The sequence below is a fragment of the Passer domesticus genome, chromosome 2 (assembly GCF_036417665.1).
Source record: "Passer domesticus isolate bPasDom1 chromosome 2, bPasDom1.hap1, whole genome shotgun sequence".
Lineage (NCBI taxonomy): Eukaryota > Metazoa > Chordata > Aves > Passeriformes > Passeridae > Passer > Passer domesticus.
This window is the reverse complement of record NC_087475.1, coordinates 71,913,196-71,930,460: the sequence shown is the minus strand read 5'-3', so window position 1 is coordinate 71,930,460 and position 17,265 is coordinate 71,913,196. Positions and strand designations below refer to the sequence as shown.

The 17,265-nt window shown below is 36.5% G+C and overlaps 1 protein-coding gene across 2 annotated transcripts in view; it reads right to left on the bottom strand.

Annotated features, from left to right (window-relative positions):
- The window catches only part of MIPEP (mitochondrial intermediate peptidase), a 65,404-nt gene that overhangs the window by 25,838 nt on the left and 22,301 nt on the right, over positions 1 to 17,265 (bottom strand). For both annotated transcript variants that reach the window (XM_064409204.1, XM_064409205.1), the window contains exons 11-15: positions 11,753 to 11,906; positions 10,742 to 10,819; positions 9,584 to 9,788; positions 6,711 to 6,820; positions 1,623 to 1,697 (exon numbers count right to left, since the gene is read on the bottom strand). In XM_064409204.1, the coding sequence (XP_064265274.1) occupies positions 1,623 to 1,697; positions 6,711 to 6,820; positions 9,584 to 9,788; positions 10,742 to 10,819; positions 11,753 to 11,906 (622 nt within the window). The remainder of the gene's footprint in view (positions 1 to 1,622; positions 1,698 to 6,710; positions 6,821 to 9,583; positions 9,789 to 10,741; positions 10,820 to 11,752; positions 11,907 to 17,265) is intronic.

The window sequence follows — 17,265 nt, the reverse complement described above, 5'->3', positions numbered from 1 at the left end:
GTTGAAAGAAATCTGTCAGACTGATACATAGCTGTTATGGACAGAAACCCAGAAAAGAAAGGGTGCATGTCAAAGGTCCTGATCAACACTTTGGTGGTTACTAACCTGTACATGTGTTGTGCCCCCATGAGTAAAAGTCCACAATTAAGCATTGACAGTATAAATTTTATTTCAATCCAGATTTTTTTTCCCCCCAATAAAAACCTCCTGTATTAATTATTTATATTCTTGCCCACATTCTTTCTGGATTATCAGACATCTATATGAGAATCTTTCAAAGCCAGCAGTGTCCGTTTTTAAATCAGGCCTGTTGAGAAAGTGCAATTATTTTTTCATGTCATGGAGGTATAGCCACAGGTAGCACCTGCCCAGCCAACACTGGCTGCTGACAGCCAGCACTGCAGTGGAAAGCACAAACTAAAAGTCCATTAAGTTTAACCAATGAAAAATACATGTATACACTGAAAACAGTGTTCAGTCTGGCTTTGATATTAGTGTAAATAACATGTATACAACTTACAGGTCCACACTCCAAACTTCTGATTAAAGTTTTCTATGTAACTGCACAGAAAAACTGCAAATACTGAAGTTTCTCTTTCAGATCAACTTCAGTTAACCAGCCCAGCTCACGTCTGTAGACAGGGTTGTGATAATTTGGCCACTTCTCAAAGGAAGAAATACCAAAGATCTGTAAATATATTTCTTTCCACATCTCAGTAACTAACCTTCACTAAGGTACCAGCAGAGTTATCTCACCTGAACACCAGGTTAATTGTAGAAGGAAAAACTATATGCTTTGGGCTTAAGGTAAAACAAAGAAGAAAACAAAATCAAACAGCAAAAACTTGTAGCACACTAAGCACAGACAAATGCTTATTGTAGAAAAAACTTGGCTGGATGCTAATGCTACTGTACACATCTGAGAACTGCTGTTACAGGACTGAAAAAGGCCAAATACCATTCTAGATAGAAATCTGATTTCCTTTACTTCCTTTAAAGAACAGCATCACTGATTGTTTATAGAGATGACTGATCAATCACACCTACCCACAGAAAATAAAGGTTTATGAACGTAGTTACTTCTCCTAACACTGTGAGAGAGAAGTCTTACATCCTTACAGCTCAGCCAGCAATTTTGATGTGACAAGTGGCCACTTTCATCTGGAGATGCAGAAGACAAGGAGCTCAAATCACATTCTAGTAAATGGGCATGCTGGTTTGATTTTACTATGGTAGCCTGTATCTCTCAGTCCTACTGTATTTTAATGATCCAAGGTACACAATACTTCTTCTACTTCAAGTTCTCCTTAAATAATTCCATTACTCAAGAATTCGATCTTAAACTACATTTTGGAATTCTGATAATCCAACCATTTTCAAAAGCTGTGGTTTTCATGATATTTTCCTATAGATATAAGCATTTAGGTTTAAGCAGACAACACAGAATATGTTCAGAAAAACAAACATAACAATTAATATAAAAATTAATTAATTTTCATTAATTTTCATATACTTAGATAACACATCTACATTAAAATAAAAAATATGGTCAAATTATAAAAACAAAAATATGTTTTGTAAGTGCTGAATAGAGGGTAGAAACTAGAAGGTAAAACACATACCTGGAGTTGCATATCAGCTGCAGCACACACCTTTTTTGACTCACACAGTCTTGACACCATGTTTTTTGGTAGTGGCTTGAAAAAAAACAAAAAACAGGCCACATTTAGACTTATTGTATATTTGTAAATTGTGTTTAAATAACTAATTACTAGAAGAGGTTGAAGATGCAAAAAAATCCCTGGTGGAAATAAAACACATTTGAAGTGCTTTGCATTGAGGAAGGAAATATTTGCCAAGCAAAGCATTAAATGGCCTATTAAGATATCAGCATTAATCCACAAAGCAATAGAGAAATCACTAAGTGAAATCTGTTTGTTTTTCTATAAACTGATTCCGTATTCCCTTATATGCCTATTAAAGATGTTATTACTATTTTTAGACATAAAGAGCAGACTGGGGCAGTTAAAGCCCTCCCACATCATATAACTCATAATACTGAGCTTAATAATACTGGGTTTTCATAACTTCAACTGAGACAGTATCAGACCTTCTACCCTAACCCACATAAAAATATTTAGTTGTACTGAACAGTAAATATCTACCCTTTGAAATTTTTAACAAAGTTAAATTTATTCCACATCTGTGGCAATAAAATTATCCATGCCACCACATACTGAAAAGTCAGAAACACTTTTCATGTCATTATAAAAAAACCTTTTGACTTTCCATCCAGATGTCTGCAAATACATCCAAAGACTTTTCAATGCCAGATTTTTAGGAACATCTGTCTACAAATGCTTGACCTTACACTTCTTCCACCACTTGCTGAAGCTTTTTAGGAGATGTTTTCCTAACAAACTTTTTTTTTCCTTAGCAGCTTCCTTAACCAAACAAATGAAATACGGTTAAAATAACTGCATTCTTGCTAAAATATTAAGAAAGATACTAGAAGTTGTAGAACTTGTATAGAGTCAAGTTTTACCTAGCATCTCTATGTTATAGATGCTAGGTATTAAACTTGACTCTAAAATCATACCTATGCTTTTATAGTGTGTTGAAGCATTCAAGAAATAATCCAAGAAAGTCTACAAATATGGCAGAGCCATAAGTTTAGATTCTCTGCAAATTATATGAATTCCAGACAAACAATGTCCACAGAATAAAAACCCAGCTTTAGAGAAGTTACACCTAAGTAAAGAAAATTTTATCAATTGACTCTAGAACCTCAAAGTTGAAACAGGTAAGAAAAATTCTCTGCCTGCACAGCTGCTTAATGCAGTTCTTGCTAAGGCTTGCAACCTCTTCTCCAAGTCAAAAGTTAGCTAGGTCAAGCAGGGTATAGAACCAAAGAATTTAATAAGGCAAAAAATCAAAAGAATCAAGAAGAAAATTAAAGTAAAATCAAGAAGAAAGTACAGATCGCTCTTATGACCACCTGTTGACAAAAAGGCAAAGGTGGAAAAAACATTAAGTCTTTCTTAAATCTATCAGTGTTACTAACCTGGCTTAAAGATTGTGTTGTGATCATAATTCACATAGCCAAGCAGAGTTTGGCACCAGAAAAACACTGCCAAAATTAGATTAAATCGAAAGAATTTAAATTGATAAAGAAGTCACTTATTTTAAAACACCTTTTGGATCTTAACATTTCAGGGAAACAGAATTTGACTCCAGAGAGTTTTTCAAAGATCACAACTCCACTCTAAAGTATGTTTCTGTAATGTCATGCACATAGATACACTGAGGTCTTGAACTGGAGCCTGAAATGTTTCAGACAGTAGAAACTATTCCTCCTTGCTCCATTACAATCTCACACAGTGGCTTAATAAGCTGCTGAATGAATTTTAAAAAGGTATCAGCATTCTTACTTCACTTCTCCTGAAAGATGAACTCTCTGATAAAACAAGAATAAGACTGTCATCTTCTTTCTAAAAGAAAGACTTCACAGAGCTTTGCCTAAAACTATGTCGTTGAATAACCATTCAATTTTTAAAATTTAAACACTACACACTTTACTTTGAGTCCACTCTTCTATCCTTCTCCATTAAGTAACTTTAAGATCTTGGAATGAATTTTTCAGCATGTTTTTCATGGTGGCTAAAAGAAAAGAATTCCCTGTGATCCAAAGCATGCTTAACTCCTTACCATTGTGTAGTAATCGCAACACAATGCAACTGTACTATCTGTGGGCTTATTCTTGCGATCATGCTAATACAAAACTGTCTTTGTAATTCCATCTCTGTGAAAAATGAACTCAGTTCAAATTTGAACAACTGAAACACTGGCCTTTGTTCAAGAGAGCCTCCAGAGACACACAAGCTTCAAATTATTTAGCTCAGACCTACCGTGTACCTCTGCACTTTACAAATGGAATTAAACAAAATCACTGGTAGAGAATGGCACCCATGCACCAGACTGTCTGCTTAAGTACTGTAATGCCCTCATTTTGCTATGGCTTGACTTCATGAGCTTACCTGACTAATCCAACTTTAGTAACTAATTATTATAGTCCTCTCTCTTTATTCATTTATCTCAAGGATTTTTTGGTTTGAGTCATCTTTTCGATGAAAGGAAAACAAGGCTTGCTATTTTCTTGAAACAAATAGATTTCTACTGGCCAGCTTTTCCAACTAACTTCAAAAGACCTGCTCCTTTTGACAGAAGAGCTTGCAAGCTTTGTCACTCTTCAACATTCAACAGCACAACCTTTCAAAAGAGACAGAAGGCAGAGTCAAGACAGTTTGGACCAGAATCTCATGATCTACATCTAAATGAACTCTCATCTTTGAAGGTCTGCCCACCAATTTCTTGTCCTGAAATGCAATTTTCAACAGTTCACATGTTCTAATAATCAAAACACCTCTTTCCCCTCCTATTCCCACAAGCATAAGCACTGATTCTAAGTGCAGATCCTCAAAAATGAGTCCTTCTACAACTGACTTTTATAGCAATGGCTAATATAAGATGACATTACACTGGCAAGTTTTTCTGATGCAGTTATGTTTAGTAGAACATTAGAAACCACACCACCTGAAATTTACATGCAAAAACTAGTGTAGATGTAGCAATGAAAAAAGAAAGACGCTTTGTCAAATTATCTGCATTGCCACCAACACAAACTAGGTCAGTAGCAAGTCCACCTTCTGCCAACATCCAGCAGAGCTCCATTGGTGTAGCTGGTGCAGGAAAGAGCTTTCTAGCAGCCTTCTAGCATAGAAAAGCTCAGTCTCTTAATTCATAAGAAGAATATTAATGGAAGTTCTCATAGAGAACAACATACTGATAAAATGGTTTCACAATTTTCACATTTTACCCTTTTTGTCCACCTTCCTTACTTCCCCTGGAAAAGGAGGTAAAGTGGACTCATTTTTTTACATATAAATCAAAAATTGGAGAAACAAAAAAATTATCCAATTTCCTATTTGCACAACAAAAGAATTAATCAGGGAACAAGCAGAGAAATTAAGTCCCAAACAGATCTTTGTGAAGTTGAAAATGTAAGAGATATAGGATTTTCAAGTCAAACTACTTCATAACATATACACGACAGAAAAGATTGCTTCAATCTATTTGTATTTAAATGACAAACATAGAAATCTGATATCAGATCCTTAAAGTCAGCTTAGCAAAAGCAGTTTAGAGATGTTGGATAATGGCTTAAAAATGCATTCCAACATTAAAAGAAAAACAATTAAAAAGATGGAATGTAATGCTCTGAAGAGCCACAGAGAATTTTCAGGCTCTTCTTCTCATCTTCCAGCATAATCCATTCTTGCCCCCTTCAAGACTGGATTTTTACATCAAACCTCTCTCAATTGCTCTCTTAAAGGGGAAGATTTCACCACCAATAAACAGAAGTAGTTTATGAAAATGCCAAATGGGACATAGTGTCTGGTTCTTAGCTTTTGCTCTGAAACTAAACATGGTTTAGATTTGTCAAGTCATTTGGAAAATACAAAGTCATAAATAATGTTCTACAAATCTCTTTCAGATGTTTTAGTGAAGCTCATTCTCTGAACTCATATGCAATCAGATTAACTCCATGCTGTTTAAACACTACATGAACTTTATAGAGAAATCAGAAAGGCCTATTTCTGTGTGTGGAAGTAGATAATGATCAACAAGTAGACAAATGAACTGAGTTTAATTCACAGGTTTCAAAGAGACCCTTCTTAGTACAATAAATTCAGCAGAAATGATTGCTCTCTTGCAAATAAAAAAAAAAAATTAAAAAAAGAGAAAAATTACAGAGCAAAATTTTCAGACAGTATCTATTAAAATAGAAGCTAAACACCATATTTTCCTAACTCTTCAATGGAGGCAAACATTAATTCCATACCATAATACTGAAATTCACTGAATGCTTAGTATTGGATAAAAAGCTCCAATGAAGTATAACACTACACAACTTAGAAGGAATTTTTGAAATGTCTGTATAAATATAAATCATCTTCTATTAGCATATCTTAAACTGACCACCAGAAGTCACCTTGTTCCAAAGAGCACTGCTTTCCAAATACAGAAAGCAGATCCTTGCAATAGACTGATAAAGAATAATTTCATGTAAGAAAGGCATCAGAGTTTTAATGCAGAAATTCATGACTGACAGAATCTAACTAACGCTAATATAATCCTAAATAGAGCAGTATATTTTTCATCACAAAATATTTAACTCACTGCCCTCCACTGTGCTAAAAATGGAAATTTTGAAACACTGTAGATCATGTCCATTTGCATCCATGATTCGCTACCTGAGCTTTGTTTTAAGACAGACTTTAGAGAATTCAATGACAAATGCTATTTTTGTCATAACTTACCTGTAATTATATTAAATCATTCCAAACAACTTGATTCACACAACAGTTGTTCACCTACTATACCTTGTAGGAAAAAAAAGGCTGAAAGTTTTAAATATGTAATTGGAACCTAGGATATAAGACCCTAGTATTCTTCCACAGATTACTTTTTTTTTTTTTTGCAATGACAATATGAACATTTTTTTCTGAATAACTGAAATTGTAATACTAAAATAATTTTATCCATTTTTATTTCTACTTTAAACATTATTAATTAATAACACATATAAAGATGATTATTTTCCTACATACATTTTTTCCTATTTTCAAAATTTCACATTTTTTCCCTACCTGTCCTGTTTTATAATGCCTTGCAAACTGGTTAACCACTCGGTAGTCATTTGCGAAGTACTCCATCAGAATTGAGGGAACTTCAGCAAAATCAGTAGCACATCTGGTTCCTAGAGGTAGAATAATTGTACAAATTAGCATCTGCTATTTTCACTAACAAATAGTTAACTCTTCCCAAAAGGTTTTGCAACTTTCAGTTTGGACTTTTGGTGAACTTTAATGTTCTTTCATTTATTAAGTCAATATTTTATTTCCATTATTGTACATACTGCCAGAAAAGCTTCATTATAATCCTACACATTTAACTATAAATCACAAAGTAAAACAAAATATTTGAACAGCTGGGTGAGGCACCTTATAAAGCTCTGGATCACACCCTTTTTAAACTAAACCAGACTGTAGCCAAACTGGCCCAACATGAAACACCAAATCTATTTAAGTGTCCTAAACCTAAATTAAACTACAATGTAAATAAAACTCTGCCTTAATCCCATTCACAGTTACAAGTTTTAGCTTCCATCTGTTTGCTGAGCTTTCTTATGCTTTATATTAACCTCACTTTATGATTCCGAGTCATTCATTCAAGGAACACTCTTGCAGATTGAAGACATGTTCTATGTAAGTGCAATGAGGTAATATCTCAGCTGTTCCTATTTTCAAAAAGCACTTTACCAAAAACTTTAATTTATTCTAATCTTTATCAGCATCTTACCCAATGAAAGTTACTAAAAAGCATAAAACATTGCCAAATCAAAGCTGAATTTCTAATTTCTATCTTAAAGTTAGCAATAGAAAAGTTGTTGCTTTCGTAGTGGACCCACAGGGTCATCACCTCTACACCAGTCTGCCAGAGACAATGTCAACATTCAGAATCAGTCTTAAATCCCAGTCTGCTTTTACTATTATTTGAAGACTGGTTTTTAAAATCATTCCTTTGACCTCTACAAACCTTTCTCTAATTTTCAATCTTATCTGTTTACATTCAGTGATTCAGACTGATACTGCTCTTAACATAAATAGCATTTATCGCACTGGTTTTTACCTACTAAATTGAGAGAAACTATATCCTCTCTAAGCCATCATTATCCAAAGGCAAGATAAAGTCTAAGAAACTATCCATTCTAGTTCTCTGTACCTGCTGCAGTTTGAATTCACCTTCAGACCAGACACAAAATGAACATGCCCAAACACTACATGAGGTTTCACCAGTACCTTTACCATTCTAATACTTACAGCTGTTAGATACAGCTCTGATGTGATTTCAAATCACACTGCACCTTTTCACAGACACATTAGCTATAAGCACTTCTGCATTGACACATAAAACCGTGATTCTGTTCCTGCACCACTAATGAAAAATCCATTTGGTAGCAAAAATTCTCCTTATATTCTGAAAATGCATGATCTGCACTGTATAGTTCTGAATTAAAGAAAAGTAAGGCAAGAGAGAAGGAAAGATGTCAAATAATTCAGCTCATCTCTACTAGAATGTCTAATTTTCTTGTGCTCACAATAGCCTGTATTCATATTGTTTCCATACTTTACCACCCTTGTGTTCCATGAGAGCAGACAGCCCCTAACAGACATCCCTGGGATGAGCCCTTTGATTTTTACACATTCCAAATCCATTAAAAAAGGATTCTCTACAGAAACAATACCACTGACCTCCAACCTCCAATGCTGCTTTTGCAATGCTAGATCTGGAGTGAAATCCTCTGGGATGCAGGACTGCCTGGAGCTAAGGCAACACAGAAACCATGCACAGGGACTCCTGGAAAATCTGAGCCTCACAATTACCCACTTCCTGCCCCTTCAAGAGTTTGACATGCAGAAACACATGATTCAGCACAAGAGGAGAACTCACACCAAAGTGACTATTTTGGGCCTATAAGCATTCCTGTAGCTCAAGATGAGCAAGGCTATATGAGTGGAAGGAGTGGGGGAGAGCCCTTAGCTGTCACAAAGACTACACGGAGCTCATACTGAAGGAATTATACACTGTTCATCTGTTTTAACAATGTCCAGCAGTGGCATACTTATAAAACAGTTCAGTCAACTTTAATTTTAAATGGACAACTTAAAAAAAAGAGTATTTTGCCACTGGGTGCAAAGGTATCTATTAATAAAACATTAACACCCCTTTGTATTATTAGCATAAAAATGGTAAAACGTATTTAAAAACTAATTCTTCAGAGAAGGGATTCACACTCTCACCTGTTTCATAGTTTGTTTGTTTTTAATAAATAAATGTCTACTGCACTTGAGAGTTCCAGCACAGTATGGAAAAAGAATATACCAAGCTGTCCACAGGTAATAAAGTAGCATGCCAAGCAGCCTTAGCCAGCATGGGTGTTTGACCTGTTTGTCACAACTGCAGGAAGTTATAGAAGCCAGAGACTTGCCAGCCAATACCCTCACTACTCTTTGCGAGACCTAATTCACTAATTTTCTTTCATTCATTTTCCTAAGTCATTTCCAACCCAGGATTCCAAGTGGTTTTACAGTAGGTACAACCTATTTCCCAACCTCCAACTATTCCAATGATTATGAACTCCACATAAGACAAACTTGAAAGAGTGGATACCACCAACAGAATAAAGATCAACAGTATATAGAGATACAAACACCAAATTCTTATTAGAAAAAGAATATTCAGGTGTTGTTTGGTTGAGTTTTACATAATATCTGCAGATCTGATACTGTGTTCTCAAATCATCAAGGTATAGAACTATTAACATGACAACTATTTTTGATTCATACTCTTTTTATTATTTTGTTTTGTTCTATTTTTAATTTTTTTTTAAATCTACACCTTTCTTCTGGAAATTATACATTTGACTAGAACAAAAAAATCACTACTATAATTTTCTTACCAGTGACATGTTGGTACCGAGTTCTTCCTAGCATAGAATGCATAGCATGTCCCATTTCATGGAACAGATTCTCCATCATGCCAGGACTCAGTAGCGTTGGTGTACCCCTTGTTGAATTGGGAAGGCTCAGCATAAGAACAACTACAGGTAGTTGGTACTCTCCATTTTCCTTTAGCCTGCCTCCTCGAACTGTAAAGTGACAGTCCTTTTCAAGGTAAAAGTAAACATGGACAGCCAATGTCATTATATCAGTGATATTAAAGCAATGATTAAATTAAACTGTTACATCAAATTGGAACATATACTCAGTTACACAAGTAGAATTCAGTGCTGCTATAGAAAAACACTTTCTCCATCCTTACCATATACTTCAAATTAATAAAGAAATTACTTTATTCCATAAAGGAAAGGCTGTGTGGCTTTTAGAAAATAAAATTATATATTTATGTTTTAGAATTATCAAAACCATTCAAACTTTCTAACAGGTATCACTAGCGACAAGAAATTTACTGATGTGTCAAATCCTTAATAAACAGATTAAATTCTCTCCTCAACCTTCAGCAGTAACTTTTTTACAAAATATACCACACAGCACCACTAGTATATTGTGAATTACTAGCAAAAGAGTTATATATGAAACTAATGTAAAGTTTGTCCATTCATCACCTCACTAAAGGTGGTAATTTGCAGATGATTCTACTGAGTGAAGTGTCTACTCTACTGCATCCTATTACAAATATACTGGCACTAGGTAGTGACTGAGCCACAACAGTTAGAACCATCTACAGTTTTAAAGAGAATTTAGAATAAAAATGAGTTGAGTGTACAGATTAGAAAGTATAAATGTCAGATTGTTTCTACTTGTAAACAGTAGGCCAGAAAACAAGTGTTTAAATATCTACCATTTCTCTAGAGTTCTCTAAACATTTCTAGCACCCGTTATTCTGTACCACAAAGAGTCTGAGTTCAGCATATTGGGTTATTTTTTTTAAATGAAAGCTTGCTCTAAAACCCACATATGAAGTTACAGACATTCCCTGTTTAAATTTATTTTAAAATGAAGCAAGTTTTACCAAATTTATATTAAATGCAAATAGCACTAATGCTACGGTCATTACTTATACAAAACCCAAGCTGAAGTCAGATCATAAATGTTACCTGGTGTGGTTTATCAGGTCGCTGGAAGAAGTCACAATAGATGTAACCTAGCAAACCTTCAGTTTCGTGAACAACAGCCTGAAGAAAAAAAAGAGTATCATTTCCATACTGAAAGCACTGATAACATGCAAATTGAAGACCTAATATTCAAATCCCAAGACTTATAATGAAGAAATAACAAATGAATTGGGAATAATTAATATAAAATGTGTTCTTAATTTTAATTGAAAATAAATATATGGACAAAATTGTATCTTGTATCTCAAACTACAGACATTTCTGCATTTCACTCAAAACTAGCCAGTCACAGATTAGTATTACAAGTACTTTCTGTGTTAAAAAAGCCCACAAATGACAAACAGAAGCTGATTTACCACAGAAATAAAAATAGAAAGAGTAAGGAGTAATTATAAATTGACCCACAGTATATAAAGGAGGGTGGAGGATATTGCTGGAGGCTGAGGATAGAAGAGCAGTGGAGACGATCTGGCAATTAATAAATGTAGGAAAACAACAGAGGAACTTAGGAACCTGATTAGTAAGTTACTGCCCAGGTTTTGATTTCCACCCTCCCCTAAAAAGAGGGCAGAAAAATAAAAGTAAAAATCAATCTCAAAGTTAAGATTACTTAAGGAGTTAAAAAATGAGGCAGACACATGACAGCTAGGACACACACCTCCAGCATTCTAGGCATCTATGGTCATCTACAAATTGAAATGAAAACTAACAGGGCCCATTCAGAAAGGTGCAACAATAATCTCCGAACAGAAACTGTTTCTGATTCAGGCATCCTTGACACAGGGCTATTAAAAGGCCACAAAATACCAAACATCCAAAAGGCACTTAAAGAGGTGATAAAGCTCTTGAGGTCTAACTTCAACTAAAATTAGACTAATAGTTTGTGTTTTTGATAGGTATCCAAGTAATTTTTTTTTGATTCATAGCTCACAGGAACACACTATCTTGTTTCTCTTCCCTTTGGTTTCAGATGCTGGGAACATGAATACTTACCAACTTTCGAACATCTTCAGACCAAATCTCTCCTCTCTTTGTCTGTTCAGCATAGAGAGAGATCCCTAGGAGCTGACTGAACAAAGAGTTCAAACCTTCCATGCATGCCCCAAGAGAGAAAAATGGACAGTACAAGCCAGGATCAATGTTGTACCTAAGGGAATACAAGAATCCCAAACCAGTCAGTCAGCAGAGCTACATAAACTACAGTACTCACCCTCAAGCCACAGGGTATCACAAAATACACCAGCTCAGCCCAAAGATCCTCAGCGAGCATGTTTGGCTTTATTTTTCAAGTGAAACCAAGTTACAGGCACAGTGCTTTGCAGTACTTCAATTTTTCTTAAATTCAAATCTGGGTACCAAATTCAACAGATGTTGAAATGAAATTTTCAGAAATGTGGTGAACATGTAGTCCAAAAGACCATGGCAACATGATGGGTGGCCAAGCAGTGGCTTTTGATACTCAAGAGGCCACTGGCACTCAAGTGCCTTTGCCATGCCAAGGCTGTATCGTGTGACTGATCAGAAAAACAAGCTGGCTTTGGCTGTGGTGTAAGCCAAATCCCCAGCCAGGGCAGGAAACCAACTGGTAAGCACTGCTGACTCTGCAGTCTTGCCTTTCACTGCAGCAACAGAAACACCAAGGAGACACAATCACCTCCCACACAAAAATCACACCTCAAGCTCTGGGGACTCTCTTGAACCATGTAGAAAATATCTTACAGCTGCAAGCCACCTGGAAATTTCAGTATGCAACATGGATTTCAAACATGGCCAACATAGCTTCCTGAGCCTAACCTCAACCAACTATGTTCAAGATGCTGTAGTACAGAAGACACTCATAGAGAGGAAGACATCATACATCTGCATGCACACACATAAACAGAATGAATAAAAAATTCAAAAAGGAGTTCAGAGATGTATGCAGTTTGTAGAAGGGCTTACACTCCCTTATAGAGAGAGAGACTCTGATCCTAAAAAGTAAACACACTACAAGTGTGTCAAGCAAATAAATCCTTTGCAAAATTACACCTTTCAGAAGCTGATCAGCACCACAAAACTCTTTTGAGACAACAGCAAAATCAGAAGTAGAATCTGCTTATAGGTGTGTGTGCACCTCAAATGGCAATAAATATTCTTGCCTCATTTCACACACAAAGCCCAAGTGTTATTTTATACCATTTTCGAGGGTCTGAGAGTAAAGACTGCTTACCTCTAGATAACCACAGTCACTGAAATTTAAACATGCATCAGCTAGATTACAATAGCTGGACACCAAAGATGAGAACCATGCTGTTTTAAGGCCTGGGATCAAAAGGCTTAGTTACAGACCAGCTGTGAAAGAAACAGCTAGACCCTACCCATAAACCTACTCTTCCTTCCTTCCTTCCCACTCCCACAGAGAAGACCTGAAAAAGAAGCCCACTGGGGACACTTCATTTGCCAAAGGGCTGCTTACAACTGCAGCTCCGATTCACTGCTGGGCATCACTGAGCTGTGAGGCGCAGCAGGGTTGGGTTACTCCTCTAAGCCACAATACGGTGAGGTACAAGATTTTGCTTATTTTCACACCACACACACTGAAGTCAGTGTATTCCATTCTATTAAAATACTATAGTAGAACATAGAAAATAAAGCAGATTTTGCCTCTACCATACTGACACTTTTTCAAGAACTTCACATTTAAATTCACACAATGTACACTTCCATGTACATGTTTTCCTTCTTACTCAGAAAGTCATTACACCCAAGGAATAAGCATGATATAAATCACTTTAGATCAAGTTAGATAAAAAGACTGAAAGCAAGTCTCTAAAAGAAAGCAGAAGAGATGAGTTACTTTTCATACAAGCCACAGAAATTTGGAGTACAAAGGACACTGACTGACACACAGAACTACCCCCTTCCACCCTAACATACAGAATTACAGGGTATGTATTGAATATAATAAGAATTTTTAACTCAGTAATTCCTAAGAATTGCAATGCTTTCAACAGCGGCCCTTTTTGGAAAGCTTCAGCAGGTATATCTCAGATGTCTCCACACTTTTATAGAATCACCCAGTGATTGCCTTCTGGCCAGGCTGTTACCATGAAAACTGAAACACACCATTAAGTGCTTCAGACCTCCTGACTCTGCTCTGAAGCTCTCCCTGCATACAGACTACAAGACCAGTTAAAACGCCCCGTTCTTTGGCAGCAAATCATAACAACCTCCATAACAGTTTACAACCAGCTTTTGTCATGTTACTTTAAAATCTTGTGCTATCATCCTACATGCCACTATGAATAGTAAGATGAGTTTTCAATTTCTCATTCAAATATTTGCTTATTTAACTAATATCTGGCTACTAAAGTACTGTCTCAATACACACCACAGACAAGCTCAAGTGGCTTCACTGCACAAGGGCTCCTTGCAGGACTTTTTTGCTGAGTGCATTTCAATCTGCCAAATCTACATTTATTTGCAAAGCCTGCACACTCTTCTCCCCCCCAGACATCCAGTATCATCCAGGATTCCTGTGCTATTTCCTCCCTGCCTAGTGGGAGAAGAGAGGCAAGCATACAAGGTATTTAAAGAAAGAAACACATGATACAGTACTACAAACACACTTCAGTAAATCAAAATTTAACACTACCAAGAGCTCACATTCATAACAAAACATCAGATTTTCACAGCTGCAGGAAATTAAAATGTGTTACTCCCAAAAGTGAGTTCAGCTGCAGGATAAGAGAACATGAAAATAATAAGAAATTAAAGAACAGCCCCTTGAAAACATTTCATGAAATTAGATAACTTTTACACAAGAAATAAGAAAAATCGAAAGATGTGTAAAGACTGCTCAGAATTTTCTAAAGAGCAGGATTTTTTTTTTTGTATGGACCAGCTAACCCTGGAAACAGTTTCCATCCAAGTACATGAAAGACAAGAAAGTCACCAAGAGCAGTCAGTATAGATTCAGCAAAGACAAGTCATGCTTAAATGGCTTGACAACCTTATATGATGTAATAACTGGCGTGGCAGAAAAGGGGAGAGCAGTGCACGTCACCTCCTTGGACTTCAGTGAGCCCTTTGACACTGTCTCCCATAAGATCCTCACAGAGAAGCTGTCAATGTATGGGCTGGATGAGCAGACAAAAAGCTGCCTGAATGGCAGGGCCCAGAGGGTGATCAGTGCCACAGTGGCTGCTTGGAGGAAGGGTGCAAAGAGGACAAAGCCAGGCTCTTCTCAGTGCTGCCCAGTGACAGGAGGGGAGGCAACAGGCACAGAATGGAAAATGAGATGTTGCATCTTAACGTCAGCAAACATTTTTTTCCCCAGTGAGGATTAGCAAGCAGTGGCACAGGTTATCCTTAAAGGCTACAAAGTCTTGCAACTTGGGAGACACTGAAAAGCTGCCTGGGCATGATCATGGACACTCAGCCCTAGGAGACCCTGCTTTAGCAGGGGGCTGGACCAGATGACCTCCAGAGAAAATTTCCAACTCCAACTACTTTGTGAAGATGTCACATGGAACCTAGGACTAAGAGCACACAGCTGCAGTATGAGAGATTCCAGCTTTATCAGAGGAAGCCAATGTTTCATACTAATTGCAAACGATTACCACATTCAGTTGAAATACTGGATTAATATGTTTACTAGAGGGGTGGAAAAAACCAGTGGAAACTAAGTTTAATTTGATTTCAGTCAAATACACAGATATGTACTAGTGGGAGAAAGCCATGCTATTTCTTCATGGATAGAACAGCTGATACTAATATATGCAGGGAAAAATCAATGCCTACTTCTCATTCTCAGCACTCCTTGAACATGCACAATGTCCCCATGACCCCACCCCAGGATGAAAAGTATGGGAAGAAGGCTTTCTGATAAATACTTTGTAATATACTGTCACTGTCCAAAGTGGGGAGAGGGGGTGGGGTGGTGGCAGGAAGTCAGTCTGTAATAGTTTTGTCCTTTGAAAAAAACATAATACTTATCCACCCCCCCAGAAAAATAGTAGTAACAGACTATAATGCCTTAAGGCAGACTCCCCAGAAGAACTAGCCCCCTACTTTGGCTAATGTTTGAAGATGTCACAATCTTGACATTTTGAGTACAATGAGGTCCTGACTAAACAACCACTTTACTAGAAACTACACAAAGTTAATGTCAGTCCCTTCTGGTAGTACATTGCCAGGATCAAACCTCTCCCACATTTAATGAAAGATGTGTGTTAATGTTCTTCTTGCCAATGGAAAATTGAAAAAAGTTTTGAAAAACAACATTTTTTATACAGAATGCCAAAACAAAAATGTTTCTACTTCTGATCTCAATTGTCAATTTATGCTTTGCCTATTATACCAGTGTGCAAAAAAAAAAACCAAAGCTGAAGATATTGAAAAATCCTCAAATACCACTAGTGTTTTAGGCCACAGACTCAATACTTAACTTACTTCTGGCATCAGTCAGCAGAGATTACTATACCTTGAGTTATCTGGCATCCACTGTTTGCTAGCCAATGCAATGTCCTAGGAGTTATGCAGAAAGGGGTTAAAACCCATAATAAAGTGCAATTATCACAATCAGATTATAATAACCAATAATACTTCAAAATGAGTACTGGGTAGTGAAAAAAAAAAAAAGCTACTCCTCCAAAAAGTGTGTAATACATCTTCAAAAATCTTTGTCTAAATACCAGTCTATACCCACTAAGCAGTAATCATTCCAGACACCAAAACACAGATTCAATTCCCAAGTTTTGAATTTGGTCCTACCTCATACATGAACTCTATTTTCACAAATTAACTACAACCAACTCTTAAGTGTAGAAAACCTAACCCAATACTTGCACTGATTCCAGGAAAACTTTCTCTTTGGACTTACTTAGGAACAGCAATTAGCTGAAACCTCAGCTATCTGAAACTGATGTTCTATAACCAAAAAACCTCAGCTCCTGGAATTATTACTGATAGATGATCTTGCCTTTCAGTGGCAAGAGCAAGCATATGACTGACTCTTTTCTGAGCCCCCACCTTCAAGATTTAATGCTACTCACTGAAAAATAAAAGGTGTAACACTAGGTAAGATTAGAGGACAACGGGGAAAAGCGAAGAAATGGAAAGATTTGAACCTTCCCCAAAAAGAAAAATACTCAATGAACAGAACAGGAAATGCTGCAATCTCTACTAGATCTCTAAAACTTAAATATGACATATGGGTGTGGGTAGAACAGTATTTGGAAGAGTTCACAAAGTAGATGCTCCCTGGTTGAAGATTCTTGGTTGATTTCAGACACTCAAATGGTAGCAGTCATTAGCAACTTCATTGTTTCCAGATGACAAGAAAAAAAAGCATCTGTTAGCTAACAAATGATTACCCAATCTCCATTACTGACAGCTTCGTTGTCTTAGTGGGACTGCAAGAACACATTTCCCAGGCACACTATTTTGGCATTCAAATTCACGTCAAACTGAAAACATGGTAGCTCAACTTTCGCAGCAATGGGGACTGGGACTGTGACAGCAAT